An 18,667-nucleotide genomic window follows, 5' to 3' on the forward strand; every position below is an offset into this window, starting at 1 on the left:
CTCGGCGGAGCGGCGGCGGCCACCGCGTGTGCCAGAGCTCGGTCCCGGTTCCCAGATCGCTGTCCCCGGGCGCTCTGGTGCTCGGAGGTCAGCGGTCGGCGGGCAGCGCCAGCCGGCGCCGCGAAGGGCCGGGGGCGCGTGTGTGCGTGTGCTGGGAAGGTGGCCCTCCCCGCGGCCGCCGCAGCGCCAGCGCCTCCCCCTCCCCCGGCGCGCACGGCTCGTCCCCGTCCCTGGAGGCGGCCCGAGCCGCCGCTGAGCAGCCTCGCCTTCGCCTCCCGCGTTTCCTGCCGCCTGCCCTCCCCCGGCAGGGCTCCAGGGGCTGCCGCCTAGCAGCTCCCGGCGGGAGAGCGGTTCAGAGCGCTCACGGAGGCGGACGGAGGCGGCCCGGTGCGGGGCGGCCGCGCCGGAGAGAGGCGCGCGCGGAGACGCCGGCCCCCCTCTCGGCGTTTGCTCGCTTGCTCCCCGCCTCCCGCACTCCGCTCCCTCCCACCCCTTCCCGGCGTGATTGATCCGTCACGGGCGCCGCCGCCGCCGCCGCCGCCGCGGCCGTTCTGAGCCGAGCCGGAACCCGAGCCCGAGACTGAGCCGGGGCCCGGGCCGGCGCCATTGCGCGGGCGCAGCGGGGAGAGCTTGGCGCGGGGCGGCGGGCCGGGCCAGGCCATGCGGGCCGAGTGAGCCGGCGCCCGCAGCCCGCGGCGCGGCATGGCTTCCCCGCGGAGCTCCGGGCAGCCCGGGCCGCCGCCGCCGCCGCCACCGCCGCCCGCGCGCCTGCTGCTGCTCCTGCTGCTGCCGCTGCTGCTGCTTCTGGCGCCCGGGGCCTGGGGCTGGGCGCGGGGCGCCCCCCGGCCGCCGCCCAGCAGCCCGCCGCTCTCCATCATGGGCCTCATGCCGCTCACCAAGGAGGTGGCCAAGGGCAGCATCGGGCGCGGTGTGCTCCCCGCCGTAGAACTGGCCATCGAGCAGATCCGCAACGAGTCACTCCTGCGCCCCTACTTCCTCGACCTGCGGCTCTATGACACCGAGGTGAGTGTCCGGCTGCCCGTGCCGTCGGGGCTTCGGGGGGCAATGGGGTGGGTGGTTTGGCCAGAGCCCCGATTGACCGGCCGGCGCCTGCCGAGGGCACCGCGGGCTGGTGCCCAGTGCTCACCCCCCGCGGTCCTGCTGGGCTTGGCTGGCATAGCTGGTAACATTTGCCGAGCACCCCCTCCTCTGGGCTTATGTGTATGTGTGTGTGGGGAGGGGTGGGGGTGAGATAGAAGACTAGGGTCTCTTTTGACCAGAGAAAAAGGAGTGGAGAAGGTGGGGGCTGGACCCCCAAAGGCCTACATTGATTACCCCTGCCCCAGGTCCCGCTCATGGGGCTGCCAGGTGCCGAGTGGGAGGAACAGGCGCAATGACTGCAAACTGGGCCACCCAGGGCCGGAGGGGCCGCGGGCCTGCTCACAGACCCCCCAGGGAAGCCGAGCCGCGCTTTGAGGTCCGGAAGGCTCCGGAACCCGAGGGGCTTCAGCGTGCAACGGGGCGGGCGCGTGGTGCGCGCCAGCAGCTCTGAGCCCGCACGGCGCGGGCAGGTGTGGGGCCACCGGCTCTGCAGCGCTTCTGCCTGGACATGCCCGGCGCTGCCTGTGGCCAGAGCGATTTCGGAAGGAGACCCCTCGCCTCGGGTTAGTTGCTCAGAGTGCCCTGGCAGTTCTCGTCCCGGACGTGTGGTGGTGTCCGGCCGCGCAGCTGCTGTTGGCCAGGCGGCTGCAGGCACAGTTTCTCCCGGCTCAGACTTGAAGCATCCTACCTAGTAGCCGGAGCACGGACTTGGAGAGCTGTCCTGAGTGCAGCCAGAGAGCCAAGAGCTTTCCATCCCAAGACCCCTTCCCCACGCCCTCGGTTTGGGTTCTGCCTGAAGCCCCAGAGCGGACCTTCACCGCCAGCCCGTGGCTGGAGCGCGCGGAGCGGTTCTGGAGGAGCGATCGCTGGCCGCGCAAGGTCGGGTTTGCGAGTTTTCCCCGGACTGAGCGAGTCCCTGTGCTTCGGCCACGGCGTCTGAGACGCGGCCTGAAGGGGGCAGTGATTTCCTGTGCAGTACGCTCGGTTGGCGCCTCTTCCACGGCGCCGAGCGGGGCCGAGGCGCTGGGCTTGATCCTCGCTTCCCGGGACTCTCCGGGTGCTTCTGCGGGAGTCCAGGTGCAGAACCCTTTTGGGAGGAGCGTCGCGCTACCGCGCTGGTGGTACAATCTGGGCTTCCTCTCCACCTCGGTCGGGCCCTCTTTATGTCACCAGAGAAAGAGCAGAATCTAGATTGTATCTTATTCCCTGCCTCCCCCGCTTCACTGGTAAATCAGCTTGCTCTGCGCTGTAAATAAAAGGTGAAGGAACCGGTGGCAGCTGGCGGCGGTGCGCGCAGGCTGCTGCAGGCGGAGAGGCGTCCTCTGCCCCAGAGGATGCAAGCTGGCTGGCTGTGCAAGGCTAACCTGGTGTGAAATCATTTCCGAATGACATTCCTATGGCCCTCGCCTTTGCCCGAGCATCTCAAGTTCTGTGGGGGCACTTGTCTGGCACACATAAATGGAGACAGCAATGCAGTTTTACACGGAGGCATATCATCTTGACAGTTTCTCTGTTGCTACCGCACATATTCTTCTGGAGGGGTCACTGCAAAGCCGGTCCTTTGGGGACAAACACATTTTTAGATAGGGCAGCCCTGCTTGCATCATCACCAAGTATTGTCAGCTGCATAATGTTTTCATCATCAGTTTCTTCCCTTTAGAAAGCTTCCCTGAAAGAGATTTCATACTGGCCTGTTTGTGGCAGCAAAGAGATGGGTGCTTCATTTCAGGGTGTGGGTTGAAGCCTTTACATTTTATTTTTCGAGTGTGTCTTGATGACTTTCTGAGTGAGAGGACCCAAAGTCAAGAGGATGAGGCAGTCAGAAGACTCTTCAATTCGTGGGAATATTTAGAAAACAGTGGGAAGGAGGACTGAAGATAATTTTAGCCTCGTGCAAACAGGGAAGTGTCTCTAGCTTTTTGAAGGGGCCCACAGCCAGGGCTTTGGGGTAGGTGGGGCCTGGGTTTGAGTGAGAAACTGGTTACTTTCCGCCCTGGATGACCTTGAGCTGGGTATTTAATCTCTCTAAGCCTAGATTTCCACATGAAAAAGGTGGGAATATTATGTGTACTCTGCAGGTGACACGCAGCTTAAGGAAGGTAACAGGCCAGGATAGAAGATGCCCTGAGCTGGCAGGCTCAGCGGCCAGTGCTCTGGCTGTAAGCACTAAATAAATGTTTCCTGCCTCCCTTCCTCCTCTTCCTTCTTCTTCTTCTGCTTATTTTTTGAGACATACTTTCGCTCTTGTTGCCCAAGCTAGAGTGCAATGGCATGATCTTGGCTCACCACAACCTTCACCCCCTTGTGTTCAAGATATTCTTCTGCCTCAGCCTCCTGAGTTGCTAGGATTACAGGCATGCACCACCACACCCAGGTAGTTTTGTATTTTTAGTAGAGGTGGGGTTTCTCCATGTTGGTGAGGCTGGTCTCCAACTCCCAATCTCAGATGATCTGCCCACCTTGGCCTCCCAAAGGGCTGGGATTACAGGGGTGAGCCACTGTGCCTGGCCCCCTCCCTTCATTTTTATTTGCTGTGAATTCACAAGTAAGAGGCTGTGGCTTTAGATGTGATAAAATGGTCACAACTAAAATATTAAGCTGCTTCTTTCTTTTTCTTGTTTTTGAAGTCTTATGGAGAAACAGTAAAGTTATCACCATAAAAAAAGAAGTCTGGCTAACAATCAAATATATTATCTCCTGCCATGAGGTATCACATTTGGGAGAGTGTCTAGGTGATATAATTAGTTATTTTTTTCAAGTGGCCTTGTCTTTAAAGTAGAGGTGCTTTCTCCCTGAGCCAGAGTGAAGGAAGGATCAGTCTAGGTAATTTGCAGCAAAATCCAGAGCGATCTAAAGAATGTTTGTGACCAGTGTTAGAGTGTTTGGGGCCCAGTTTACTCAGATTGGCTGTCTTTGTGGATACTGCCTAATTATTTGCAGGCTGTGTCACATTGTTTGTAGACTTGAACATAGGGTAGATGTGGTGAACAGATTTTGGCTGGATTTGCTGATATTTGCTGTCAGTCAGTGGCCTCAATAGCCAGTCACTGTGGGTACCAGTATGGACCTTTATCCATATGGTCTGCAGGGAGATGGAGATTTAGCAAGGAATGGGTTAATCTGGTCATTGAAGATAATCTGTCTCAATAAAGGAGCCTCCTACATCCAGATTGACTCTCTTCTGTAAGTAGAATAGTGGTCGGTTTTCAAAGCCCCACTCAATGCCATGTGTTGATAAAAATGAAACAGTCTAACAGAATACCTGTCTATCAGAACCTCTGCTTCTCTGGTGTGATGTCAAATGGCTTCAGCAAATACTTGTTTATATATTCCAATGAGGATTTGAACAAGCAAGACAAGTGAAAATACAGATAAAAGAAAGCATCAGAAACTGTGCAGAAACATAGAAGTTACTGTACCAAGAACCTGGGCTAAAATGGTAATTGCCCTGAGTATTATATTTTAGCTCTGGGCTTCCCGGCAGTCAAGGTAAAAAGGTAAATATACCATGTTACTTATATGTTTGATTTTAAAAAATTGAGAGACAATGTCTTTTTTTTTTTTTTTTTTCTTTAAAGAGCTGGGGATCTCATTCAATTGAGGATCTCAAGCCAGAGTGTAGTGCTACATCATAGCTCACTGCCACCTTGAACTTCTGGGCTCTAGTGATCTTCCTGCCTTCAGAAATGTTCTCCATGTGGTTCTTATTCTTTGGTAGTCACATTAATAAAATAATATAATAGCCAAGGAATAAGTTAAAAGTAATGTTGGTTTTTAAAATTTGATTAATGTTCATTGTGGAAAAGCTGAAAATTACAGAGAAGCATAACAAAAAATAATTGCTTATAATCCGTCTACACAAAAATAACATCTAATAATTAGCATCATTCCCTTCCAGTTGCCATTTTTTTACTATTTGATATACTTGAGATCATACTCCATGTACTTGTTTATATTTTGTTTCCTTCAGTTAACATTGTATCATGGGTTTTCCCCATGTCCTCAAATCCTCTTGTAAAGATGATTTTTTGGTGACTGTATACTATTCTATCCTGTGGGTGTACCATATGTATTTAATCATTCCCCCTTTGTTGGACTTACATGTTTTCCCACATGTTACTATCTCAAATCATTCAATAATAAACTTAGGGAAAGTCCAGGGAGCCAAAAAGTCCAGTTCAGGGGTGCAATGGTCAGAAAGACCACCCTGATGCCAAGAGCCAATGTGGAAATCCCAGTGACTGGTGAGCATGTCTTTTTTCTTGAGTGGCTTTGCCAAGTATCTGTCCCCTTATTCACTATGCTCTAGAAAGGCTTTAAGGGACTGTTGAATTGAGGCTGTGCTTCCTTAAAAGGTCTGAGTACAGCTCAGCAGGTGTTTACTGAGCACCTACTGGAGCTGTTGGTGCTGCAGAAAAGTGTTAAACATAGCCCTGGGCTTGAGAGAGGCAGCTGGTGAATAGAGAACAGGGCAAGAACGTATTCATCATTTCCAATGCAAGGTAGAAAATGATAGTGGAGATGGTTGCATAATTCTGTGAATATACTAAAAACCATGGAATTATACACTATATATATATATATATAAACATCACCCTTTTAAGTTAATTCTCAGTACAGATTTAACTGTATTAAGTCTCAATATAGTTAATTAAATCTCAATACAATAAAATATAATTTTTAAATTTTTATTTTATTTAAAAATAAAAAGATAGGCTGAGTGTGATGGCTCATGCCTTTAATCCCAGCACTTTGAGGGGTGCTGAGGTGAGTGGATTGCTTGAGGCCAAGGAGTTCAAGACCAGCCTGGGCAACATAGGGAGACCCTGTCTCTACATAAAAGCCTGGCATGGTGGTATGTGCCTGTGGTCCCAGCTACTAGGGAGGTTGAGGCAGGAGGATTGCTAAAGCCTACAGTGAGCTGTGATTGCACTGCTGCACTCTAGCCTGGGCAACAGAGCAAGACCATCTCAAAAATAAAAAATAAAAATAAAAAAAGTTAAAAAAAAGTTAAAAAGAACCTGACCTCTCAGGTTCAGGCTTACGTTGTCTTTGTGGCTGTACCTCCACTGCCCAGCATGCTGCCTGGCCCTTAGTGTGTTGTTTAGTTGTTGCAAGTGACAGAAACCCAGCTTTAACAGGTTCATCGAACTGAAAGAACCTGAGGTGCGCTGTATTCAGGCATGGCCAAATCCAGGGGCTCAAATGATATCTTTAAAAATATCTTCCTCTCTGCCTCTTGGCTTTGATTTTTTCTGTGTTGGCTTCACTCTCAGGCAGGCTCTCCCCATGTGGTGGCACAGATGGCCTCTAGAAGCTGCAGGTTTACGCACTTCCAGTTTAGAAACTCCAGTAAGAAGAGTGTTCTTTCCCAACTGTTTTAGCAAAAGTCTCAAGCTTATACCTCATTGGCTTGAACTGGGTCATGTGTTTATCCACGAACAAATTATGTGACCCTGATGGGCCTGGCCTGGAACTTCTGCCCTCCTTTCATGATGAGAGAGGGAGGTGAGGTCAGCTTCACCCAATCTCATGAATACAGAGTGGGGGAGAGGTGATTCCTCCAAGGAAATCAGAGGCCATTGAGGGTGTGTATACTAGTGGGACAGATCACAAAGAGCCACCAAGGCAGGCAGTTGGGAGTGCTAAATTGAAGAAAGAAACAATAGAAGCCAGGGGCATTAAGATAAAGGGAAGATCATATTGGTCCAGAGAGGCCTCCTTGAGGAGAAGATAGGCCTGTAAGAGTGAATATAAAGTTGACAGAGAGAGGTGGGAGCTCTGGAAAACGGACGTTGGATACCAGGAAGTGTTTCCAAGATCAAAGGTGGAGGCAACAAAGTGTGCAGTGTGTTTGGAGATCACTGATGTTATGTTTTTGTCCAAATGCAGGGTGGGAAAGGTAGCTGGTGCTGGGTGTGGACGGCCTTGAATGCTGTGTCAAGAAGGTTGGACTTTAATCTGGAGCTGCAAGGAGCCACAGGAGGACTTTGAACATGGGCGTGATCCTATCAAGGCTGGTGGGCATGGAGAGGCTGGACTGGAGACAGAATGAGCCTATAGTCAGAGGGGCTGGGAAGCTACTGTAACAGTTGAAGGCAGAGGTGATGGGGCCTGAATGGTGACAGGGAGGCAGGAGGGGGTGATGTGAGGAACCGGCAGCACTGAGACCCAACGGGGCAGGAGGGCAACAGAGAAGGAACTGACGTCTGGGGAGGGGGTGTGTGTTGTTGGCAGAACAGTCACTGGAATTAGATGCACTGTAGGAGAACAAGGAGAGAGGGTCCCTGCAGGGATGAGGCCACATGCTCACCTCGCACCTGTTGAATAAGCCCTGGCTCTAGGGTCAGGAGACCTGGGTTTGTATCTTCGTTTGGGTACCCATCACCTGCTTCGTGACCTTGGGGAGGTCTGTTTGCCTCGGTTTCTTCACCTATGAAACGAGGTTGATATACTAACTGCCTTATCAGGTGTGTAAAGGGACAAACGAGAGACCCAGTTGACGTAGTCCAATCAATGCTGGATACACTGCCTGAGCTCAGAAAATATCGCTGCTCTGTTGTTCCCATTGTTACCATTTCCGTACAATCTGGGGATCATTGTGCTGACCTCACAGGGCTATTATAAGGAATAAGTGTAATGGGTGAAGCAGCTCAAAGCCCCAAGTAAGGCCGGGCGCGGTGGTTCACGCCTGTAATCCCAGCACTTTGGGAGGCCAAGGCGGGTGGATCACGAGGTCAAGAGATCGAGACCATCCTGGTCAACATGGTGAAACCCCGTCTCTACTAAAAATACAAAAAATTAGCTGGGCATGGTGGCGCGTGCCTGTAATCTCAGCTACTCAGGAGGCTGAGGCAGGAGAATTGCCTGAACCCAGGAGGCGGAGGTTGCGGTGAGCCGAGATCGCGCCATTTCACTCCAGCCTGAGTAACAAGAGTGAAACTCTGTCTCAAAAAAAAAAAAAAAAAAAGCCCCAAGTAAACACAAAGCAATGTGACAGGTCTCTTGTTTTCTGGTGCTGTGTTGCAGAGAAGGCGTGCTGGCAGAAGAGGGTGCAGATACTGAGGCCTTGACCCATGTGTGTCTCCTGGGGTGTCTTTCCTTCTGCCTTGTGTCATAGCTGTGTTTGTCACTTTCTCCCCTGCTGGCCAGCAGTTCTTGAGGGCAGGGCCAATCTCATCCCTCAGGGCCTTATGGGGCTTATTGTGAGTAAATATGAGGAGCTGAACTGGTGCATCCATTGGAGTCTGCTTTCTGAGTTAGCATCCCCTGGGATGGTTGATCTTGTCACTTCCCCAGGGTCTTCCTCCCTCATTTAAGGACTGAGGTGGTGCCACATATCAGGGTTAAGTGGAGTGCTGAACTGTAGCTGCCCTCTGCATGTGCCCACCAGCACCAACCCCCGAGCTCCCCAATATGAGGGCAATGCCTTGGCCACACCAGTGCCCCAGAAATTCCTCAGACCTAGCCAGGCACTCATGGGCATACCTTCTCTGTCCCCAAATTCCTTTTTCAAGAATGAGTTGGGGTGGTGAGTGGAACCGTTTAGTGTTTGGTATTGGCCTAAGAATTTTAGCATGCTAATTTTATCTTTAAAGGGAACTTCTTTGTGTATTTGGCTTTCCCTCCCTGTGGGCAGGGTAACATCAACTTCTTCATATAGAGATCTGAGATCTCAGCAGGGAAATTAGCAAGCTGGAAGCGCAAGATAGCGATGCAACAGGGGTACTAAACAAATAGTATGTAGGATATATGTCTTTTGTTAGGGTGGATGAGGCTATGCTGCATTAACAAACAAATCCTGAAATCTCCATTGCTTAACATGGTAAACTTATTCCTTGCCCACACAAAGTCCAGTGTGTGTCAGAGGTCATCCTGGGTGGCTCTCCTCCAGGTGGTAATGCAGGGATCCAGGCCACTTTTGTACTGTGACTCTCCCATCTTAAGGCTTCAAGAAGATAAAGAAGAATCCAGAGGGAAGGCACACTGGACTTTTAACCACCTTCACATGGAAGTGACACGTTATTTCTACCTATATTCCATTGGCCAGAAATAGTCAATGGCAAGCCTAATGACAGAGGAGGCTAGGAAACATCAGGAGCATATGGGTGCCATGGACATTTGTGATTGGGGGTCCTTCAGGAAGGAGATGCCAAGATAGACTTGTAAGCATAAGAGATCTTGGAAGCCATACCTATGAAAGATAAAATAGGTGGGGAAATGCTCTGTCCATGATGCTGTTCTGACACCTGTGGAAGGAGAGGGTGAAGGAAGGAGAGTTGAGTAGAAAGAGTCTCAGACTGGAGTGCAGTTCTCAGAAAGTCTTGGCCGGCAAAACGGTGAGCTCCAGAGCCAAGATTGCCTGCTTACAGGAGTTTCCTATCAGACCCAATGAGCCAGGCTCTAGAATCCCCACTCAATTCAGTCATTGACTGAGGTCTGCCATGGGAGATTTTGCTCTTAGCTTGAAGGCTGTGGCAGGCCTTGAAGGTGCTGCAGCTGATAACCATTAGCTGATTGCATCTCCTCCTGTAGGTCCCGTCTTCAAAGGAGGGTGGGGCCTACGTGGTTGGCTGCCATAGACCCTGCCTGTTTCTTCCACAGTGCCATACTACTTACTACACCAGGCCCTGTTCTAGGCTCTGGGATAGAGATGGATGAGACACAGATGCTGCCCTTGAGGAGCTCACCATCCAACAGGTGGTCAAGATTGACAAAATCAATTACACGTGGCGTGGCCCAGCCACAGGAAGGGTTAGCAGAGGATGTGGGGGAAGGCATTCCCCTTCTCCAGGCACTTGCTTGGTCATCCTCCATGTTGTTCGGGAGTGAAATGTAAGTGACTTCTTATCTCTAACGTTTTTTGTTACTTAATTTGGTTTTAGGAAGGTGAGGAAATTTAATGGCATAGTTTGCCCAGTGAGCAGCTGGGTTCTATCTGCTACTTTCTTTTCTTCTTCTTTAACGTTATGTAACTGTGCACAGTGAGGCTGGTGAAATGTCTTCCTCTCTGTACCTGGCCTTCCAGGGATGCACCGAGGAGCCAGGCTGAAACTGTGGGTGTGTGAGCCCCAGACAGGATCAGCATCTGGGTTTGGTGCTGGGTTTAGTTGCTGAGACCACAGGGAAGTCTTTGCTGCTCTCTCTGAATTGCAGCAGTGATGGAGGATCCCCGCCCCACTGTTAGCACCAAAAGGGCAGGCACTGGGTGTGTCTGGCTCCTCTGTGGTCCCCGTAGGCGCTGTCTCAGGGCCAGGCACAGAGCAGGAGCTCAATAAATATTTATCGAACAAATAGATCTAAAAGCCTGGATTCCAGCTTTCCAGTTCTAAGAGGATTAATGGGCAGAGTTTTAACAAATGGAGGAAGTGCTTTGTATGCCAAGCCGTGTGGGGGTGAGCTTTCTGCTTGTTCTTTATTCATTCTTTTGAGTTCTTATTATTTGGTCTTTCGGGGGCTTTGTAGTTGTGTGTGAAAAGAGGAAAGGGTGCTTGGATGTTCCAATAGAAGATTTTGTGCAAAGCTGATGTCATTCTCTTCTTTTCTGACAAATATATGCTGCATCCTCCAAGGTATATCAAAACCTAGGAAATAAATATTTTCCGGCTTCTGAGAAGCATTATGGTTTTAGGAGGTCAGTTTATTGGAGCAATACGCTAACCAGTGGACGGAGGACTTAGGAAACAGATTCTGATATCTCGCTCTCACCTCCAGAGAGCATGAGAGCCAAAGGAGGCTAGACTGGGCTCTGGTCCTAGTAGAAACTGTGGGAATGAAGCCAGGTCATCAGCCTTGGTGAATCAGGTGGTCCAGTGTGGGTCTGGGCATAGTGAGAGAAGATGTGCCCTGGAATCCCCCAGTAGCAAGGCTTCTTCCTGGCTCCCTGCTCCTGGGCTAGAAGCTTCTGCTCTTTATCCTTCTATGGCCAGCACTGACTCAGGAACTGGGTATGCTCAGCTTGAAAGGGACCATCTCTCTGATGGTGACGAAATAGTTCTGGACCCTGAACTAGATAACCAAGTTTGTTAGAATACTGAGTAAAGTACGAGTAAATTGGTTATGAGCTGGAGTTGAAGAGTCTGAAAATTCTTGCCTATATGAATGAACATTGAACACTTTTTTGGGCTGATTGGGGCATTCTTTTGCCAATTTTCTACTTTTCTGATCTTTTTAGAATAGTCTAATCCTGGAAGGAAGAAGTGTCATTGTCATCTAGAAAATTAGTGGTAGATCCAAAGTATTGAGTGAATGGACACATCTGTCTTCATCAATGCCCATGTTCCACAGCTGCTGGCAGAAGCAGACCCCTTCTCCTGCCATTTGGCAAGGACATCATCAGTCACTCTTCAGATAAAATCTAGCCAAAGAAGGACTTTGTGGAGTGATGCATTATTGCTGCTCTCGTGGTACGGGGTCAGGAGGTGGCACAGAGAAAAATGATATTTTCACACTCTTCTTATGATCCACTTGACTTTGTTCAGAGAAAACTGATTTTGAAAGCAACAGCCATACTTGTAATAATCATCACTATATTATCCAAATCGTCTTGTTTCTAGAACTACCATTCACCAAAGCCTTTCTGAAAAATGCCCAGAATTATTCGAGGGATTTAACTGGCAGATGGGGACCCGCATGCTCACTCTGGGGCAGATGCCCAGAGCCCACGCGAATGCCCCCACCCAGCCCAGCTGAAAGAGTGCCTTGGCTTTGATAAAGGGAGAGTTGGCTTTGTCGTCACTCCACAAAGCATCCTGTGGAGCCCCACTGACCCTTCAGAGGTCCTTCCTGGACTCTGGGAATTCTAAAAACTTTGGGAAGTCCTTGGAGAGCTTCTAATCTCATGGTCGTAAACAAAGGAGAAGGAAATGGAAACATTTAGTTGCAGTGGATAGATGAAGTAAAAGAGACCAGAACAACAGCAGCTCACCTTTATCCAGTGCTCACTCTGTCGGCACCTATGTCAGTGCTTTGCAGCATTCATTCATTTAGTCTTCGCTACAATCCTATGAGGTCCTTACTCTTATGGTCTGCATTTTACAGATGAGGCTTAGAGAGCTTATGTGACTTATTTAACATCATCACAACCAACCAAGTGTTGAGCTGGGACTTGAATCTGGATGATCTGACTTTGATCTCTGCAGCTTACGCCCTGAGTAAACCACCATCTTCATATAGTTATCTTCTACCCATAAAAGCAAGCAGCAAGTTTGTCAGTAACTGATGCTTTTTTTTTTTTTTGCTTGCAAATTTCATTTCCCAACTGCTTGCCTCTCCCTCAGATTCAACCCCACCCTCTGCCATTTCTCTGTCCTCCCACTCAGTCATACACAGCCAACCCTGCACTCTCTACTCACTTTAAGCATGTCTGTCTACACACCTGACTCACACAGATCTGCTCTCTATCCCCTGGCACCTGGAGAACTTGTCACTTGCAGAACTTGTCACCTTCAGTTGTGTTTACTCAGGGTGGCAGTGTTTATGTCTGGGTGCGTTTCCTGATAGATCATCTCAAGGGTAATAGTGGCACTTCCCTATGAATTTGGGCTATACTTGCTAAGCACCTACTTGGTGCCAGGCCCTGGGTTTGTTACAGGGCATACGAAGATAACTCCGAAACAGCTGTGCTTTCAAAGGCACATGTGGGAGGAGCCCCAGGGATTGTTACCTTATAGCATGAGGATTGTGATGATGTGGGTGGGCACCCCAGGTACAGAAGACAGCTAAGACCACTCACCCAGCAATCTGGTCCAACGGCTCCCAGCTTGATACCCCGCAGTAACTCACCATTGTTCTGGGGTTGGAAACACAGCTTCTCCCACAGCCTTGCAGGCCCCCTGGGGTCTGCCTTGGCCACTCCCAGCATTGCTGCTGGGCATTCTCCGTCTCTTCCTCAGGCCCAGCCACATGGTCCTTTCTGTGTCTTAGGTGAGTGTGCTCCTCCCAGCACAGGGCCTTTGCACAAGCTGTTACTGTGGTCTGGAATGCTCTTGCCACCTTTCTTCATCCTTTAAATCCTCGATCAAGTGTGCATTCTCTGTCCTCCCCAGTTAGGCAAAATCCCCTATCAGGTTTTCTCTAAGAACCATGAACTTTCCTTTCTAGTGCTTATCACAGCTGCAATTTAACTTTTGTTGCATTATTTGATCCCTGTTGGTCTCTCTCCTGTTCCACAAGGGGACTGTAAACTCCGTGAGTGCAAGAACTGGTCTGTTTTGGCTCACCGTAATGTCAGCGCACTTTCTAGCACGTAGCAGGTGCTCAGTAACTATTTGTAGACTGAACGAACGAACACCGGAGGATTCTGAGGCCAGTCTTGATGTTTATAAACGGCAGGCTAGTTTGTTTTTCAGTGCATGTGGGGTGTGGGGGAGACAGCTGGACACTGTAGAAAGACATTGAGCATCAGTCAGCCTGCGTGTGCATGCTGACACTGCCTGTCCCCTGAGCCCCAGTGTCCTTGTCTGTGAGATGGGGATGATACTCTCTCAGAGAGTTATTTTGAGGGTTGACCTGGAGCATTCATGTAAAGCATTGAGCACAGTGGTCCACACTGAGTAGATTTAATACTTTTACTGTTATTTTATCATAATGCATATGAAAATGTGAAACGCTATGTAACTATAAAAACTGGTTCTTATTTCAGTGGGGGATTGTGTGTTTGAGGCCAATGAAGAAGTTATAGTTTGTGTCTGAGCTTCATTGAATGGGGTTTTTAAGGTAAGGGATGTTTTTAAGCCTCATCCATTTCTGGAAGGATTTGAGGTGCACCAAGAGCTCAGTGGTGAACTCTTCACTGGCCCTTGGGGCTGGTGTCCCCAGTGAAGTCTTTATAACTCTGCTTTACAATCACTGCTGGTTATTGTGCACTGCCCCACCTGGTTGTGAGCTGGGCCAGCCCATGAAGACCTTAGACACAGCATCCGTTTGGCGTCTGCCATGCCCCAAAGCCTGGGACAGAGCGTGCACCTCAATAACGTCAAGGTGTAGGTACTCCAGAATATTTGTGAGTGAATGAAGGTCTCTGTGTCTCGAGCACCCAGCATGGCCCCTGGCACATTGCAAATGCATTTTGCATGAGTGGTGCTAAACACAAGGTAAAAGAGAACAATTCTGAATAAAATCACCACTGAGCCTCTAAGTGGAACAGACAGAGAAGATGTTGTTGGGCATCTGTGAGGAGTGGCTTGCTCCAGTTGAACACTGGATTTGGAGGTGAGAGAGAGATGCTCCGATGTCCCCGTGTGATGAGGACACGTTTCCTTTTAGGCTCCAGAGGCAAATCTTTTAGGTTAGAGGCAGGGCGGTTCAGTGGAAAGAGCTCTGGATTCTCCATGGGTGACCCAGTGCTGACACTGTAGTGGATGACCTTGAGCCAGTCATTTAACGTCTCTGCACCTTAGTTTAATCATCTATAAAATGAGAATAGTAATGTCTGCTCTGCTTTTTCATAGAGTTATTGTAGAGATTAGGAAGAGAGAGAGAGTGAGAAAGGGAGAGAAATAAGATTAATGTGAAAGGGCTTTAGGAGGCTGTAAAGAGGCGCAGCTATAAAAGATGCCTGAAACAAAACACACAGAGTAATTAATTCTGGGTTGTTCTCTCAGGGCCATTGGATATTTCCAATGATATCTATATAGAAGACACAGTGATGTCATTCATGTAAGTGATTCATTTAACCCCCTAATAAAAGAGGACACTATTAGATTATAACACTCTGAAAGCAGTTCTTCAGGGGGCTGAGGTTTTGTGACCCTAGCAGTCTGTCTTACCGAAGAATCTAGAACAAGAGGTAGTTAACATGTTTCCTCTCATCTGTCAAATGTCTTCAAAAGTCAGTCATCTGTCTTTTGCAGGTGTCAGGCCCAAGGCCATTCACTGCCAGGCTATTGATCAGGGGTCTCAGGGAAGAAACTTGGGGGCATGAAAGTGAGAGCTGTCTTCTGAAAGCATCAATTTGGGATCCTGGCCGTCAGTGGGGGCCTAGACCTCAGATCATGAGGGGTTGCTAGTTGGATGGCTGGGGCAGAGCCTAGCCCAGCAGCTTAAAATATGAAATACCCAGACTGGGCCAGTCCACGGCAGCCCAGGAGTGGGCAGTTGGAATGCCTTTGTGCTGGGCTGTTTTCATTTTCTCCAGAAAGAGCTTTGACTTCTCCAAGCAGATGTACAAGTATTTGGTGGCGATCTCAGGATTCTGGACCAGGCAGTGTGGAAATGATGAATCTGGCTTGAGAGTTTGGGGGTACCAGTTGCTAGCTGGCTACCTCCTCCTCAGAAGGAGAGCACCTAGGCTCCTGTGGACACTGGGTTTTTAGACCATCAGATGAGCTTTGACCTGGCTGCTCAGAATTCTCTGCATGCTGTGGCCTGGGAGACCTGATTCCAGCCTTGTATCCACAATAGAGAAAACAAAGTGACAGGGCCAGGTCTTTATTGAATTTCTACTATATGCTGGGCACTGTGTGGTTGCTTTCATATGTGCACCTGGATAACGGCAAGGTGTAGTAGAAAGAGCTTAAAACCTGTGAGCTGGAGAGGCCCAGGGTCAACTCTGAGCTCTGGTCTGGCTCAGTATTCAGATGACATTCTATAAGCCCCTCCCCTTAGGAAGCTTTAAAGTTACCTTGGATCAGTGGTCACACTGTCTAAAGAACAGGGGGTCCTCTGGGAAGGAAAGGAATGAGAGTGACTCCCGCACTTGGGTTGAGATTGTTAGGATGCAGTGGGGCCTGCCGGCAGAAAAGGCAAAAAGATCTGCAAGGGAGACCTTGCTTTAAGTGGGGGCCCAGAGCATGGGCTGCTGAGGGCAAGGCTAGTTTGGAAATATAGCTGATACTGGAGCACCGCACCCCCGCCCCCACCTGACATCATGGGTGGGGGTGGGGCGACTGTGTGGATCAGTGCACGCGGAAAGTGCTCAATGCCTAGGACTGTAACACTCAGTTTCTGTTTTGGCCCTGGGTGGGTGGCCCTGGGTGGGTGGCCCTGGAGAAGGAGGCCTGCATCCCAAGATTGGCCTCCTCAGGAGGCAGGACCTCATCCTGGTTCAGAGGAGACCCCCGGCTTCTGATAAGGCCATGGCAGCAAGGCAGAGCGGAAGGGAGCCGAGGGTGACAGCCAGGCCTGGCTCAGAGGCTGGGATCGAGGAACCTCGAGGTGTCCGGGTGAGGAAGCCTTGCCAATCCATCAACATAGGCCACGCCGGGGGCCAAGGGGGAACTGGGCCAAGTGTTGCCGAAAGCCCAGACTGTCCTACCCATCTCTTCTTTGAGCATCCCAAGGAATATGTCATTTCTGTCAACCTGGTAAAGTCTGAAGGGGGTTGGTTTCTCATTTAGTTCTTATAAAATGGTTCCTTTCTTACTAGGGTGTTACTGAATGATACATTTGGAAGAAATCGTCAACTCTAGCACTGCACAGCATTTGTAATTCTCATTGTTTAATTGTTGGTATTATTTTAAAGATTAAACAACAAGAGAAGAATTCTTGCCCTTAGTCCCATTCATACCCGGGGAAACCGAGGCTCTGCATGGCGAGCCTGGGGTGAGACAGCGAGTCTCAGTCGGCCTGACTCTGTGCACAGTGCCCTTTGCACCACCCACAGCTGCCAGGTATGCTGCAGTCCAGCCAGGTGGGGTCTGTGGTCCTGCTCTCTTGTTTGGGGTCCCGGGATCCAGCCCGTTTTCTGGGAGTCACCTATCATGGCTGTTCCCGAAGGCCCTTAATCCAAGCCCCAGAGAGGGTGGAAGGGTTGTAGATGGTAAGCTGTATGTATAGACGACACTGTTGGCTTCATGAACGAGAATGCACTTTCTATTTCACCCTCCTAAGCACCTCAAGAAAGGCTCTAAAGGTGGCCTAGGCAGGCGCTCAGAGTGGCTGGCTGTTGGGTGGACTAATATCCATACTGCAGGCCACCACAGCTTGCCACACAGGGGAGGCGGCCTCATGTTACACGTTGAGTTCCATTCAGGAGCAAGCTCAGAGCCCCTGCCTCCTGCCAGGCCCTGGGACATCTGAACTTGACTCCGGTGTGACCTCTGCCTTAGGGAGCTCACAGGACAGTGTAGGCCACTCACATGCAGACAAGTGACCCTGGTAAGAACATCTACTAGCTGTGTTAGTTTTGGATAAGCCACTTTATCTCAGCGTTCTTCTCTGTACAATGGGGCGATAATGATAGTACCTGCCTCCCAGGATGGCTACCAAACTGATGGTTATCAGTGACGGCTGAAGACTTCAACCCTGCCTGATACATAGTAAATGCCATAATAGTGTCAAATACAAAAATGCTATGAGGAAGATTTGAAGATCCTCTTAGCAGAGGCAGTGGTAAGAACTCCAGCAGCACAAAGAGGAGGTGGTGAATTGAATTCTCATGGGGTGGAACCTGGAAGGGCCTTTCACTGCAAATGACCTTTGAGCTGGCCTGGAAGGACAGGAGGTAGTAGATGTGGGAAGAGGGAATTGTGCAAGCAAAGCCTGGAAGGTAGGACTTCGAGGGGATAATGCTGAGCCATTCAGATGTGGCCAGCACACCGGTGCCTGACCGCAAGACACACTGTGGATAGAGAGCTGAAAGACCTGGGGAGCAGTCACCTTTGGCCGGCAGTGGCTGAAAGCACATTTTTTAATCAATCGGTGCTCACCGAGGGCCTCTGCAAGGTCCTGGCTTCTAGCCTTGCTGTCGGCCAAGAGTTTCCTGTTGGCCAAAGCTGGAGAACACACCCCTAGTCACCTGATAGGTGGGCAAGGTCACTTCCAGGGACATTGCAAAGACTAGGGCACCGGGATTAGCCTGACTTGGAGTTAGACTAAGGTGGATTAGGCTGACTTGGAGTTAAACCCTGGCTTTGTCACTTCCTCGGGGTGACAAGCCCTGTAACTCATCAAGCCTGTCACTCCCCCTGTGCCACAGGGAGATGGGTTTACCTGCCTTGAAGGGTGTGTCCGTGAGGCTAGGATGAGAGCGTGTATTCCCAAACACCCCAGCTGGAGCTGGGCACACCACAGATGCCTGATAACACTGAATGGGAATGGGACCCATCCTTGTTTGACATCACTTAGATTTGGGAATAAGTCTGCCCTGAGATCATTCTAATTTTAGCAATCGAAAAATGACTCAGGGTCTTGAAGAGGGCCCGGGAGGGAGTTTAAAGCTTACTCTAAGTTGGGTCTGTAGGTGGACCTAATAGATGCAATCAGCTTTACGGTTCTCTTAATGGCTTTCTTGATGAAGGGAAGCAGAGAGTAGCAGTGATCTGTTCTGGTATAACTGTCGTAGAACTCAGCAGTGAGAGGCCAGGTTGGCAGGCCTGGCTGTGCAGTCAGGGCAGAAGCCTGGTGCTGATTTCCACAGGCTGTCCCTCGAGCTGATGGGTGGCCAGTCTGGCTTCAGAGGAAGTTTCCCTTCTGGCGTAGGTGAGCCACACACAGTGCTGGTCCCCAGGATCTGTCTCTGTCAGAGTGTAGCAGGATATCTGGCCAGGGTCGGGTTTATCCTTTATTCCCTGATGGGCTAGGTCCTGGGTTTGGACAGCAGAGCTCCTGGGGGCCACTGTCATTC

At 50.3% G+C, this 18,667-nt stretch overlaps 1 protein-coding gene across 1 annotated transcript in view; it reads left to right on the top strand.

The window, feature by feature from the left end:
• Positions 1–507: 507 nt before the first annotated feature.
• GABBR2 (gamma-aminobutyric acid type B receptor subunit 2) overlaps positions 508–18,667 on the top strand; it is a 425,235-nt gene continuing 407,075 nt past the window's right edge. The window contains exon 1 of the mRNA XM_012475766.3: positions 508–1,023. Within this exon, the coding sequence (XP_012331189.2) occupies positions 703–1,023 (321 nt within the window). The 5' untranslated portion in view covers positions 508–702. The remainder of the gene's footprint in view (positions 1,024–18,667) is intronic.

Source organism: Aotus nancymaae, unplaced genomic scaffold (assembly GCF_030222135.1).
Source record: "Aotus nancymaae isolate 86718 unplaced genomic scaffold, 86718_ANA_hifiasm-v0.15.2.pri h1tg000003l, whole genome shotgun sequence".
Lineage (NCBI taxonomy): Eukaryota > Metazoa > Chordata > Mammalia > Primates > Aotidae > Aotus > Aotus nancymaae.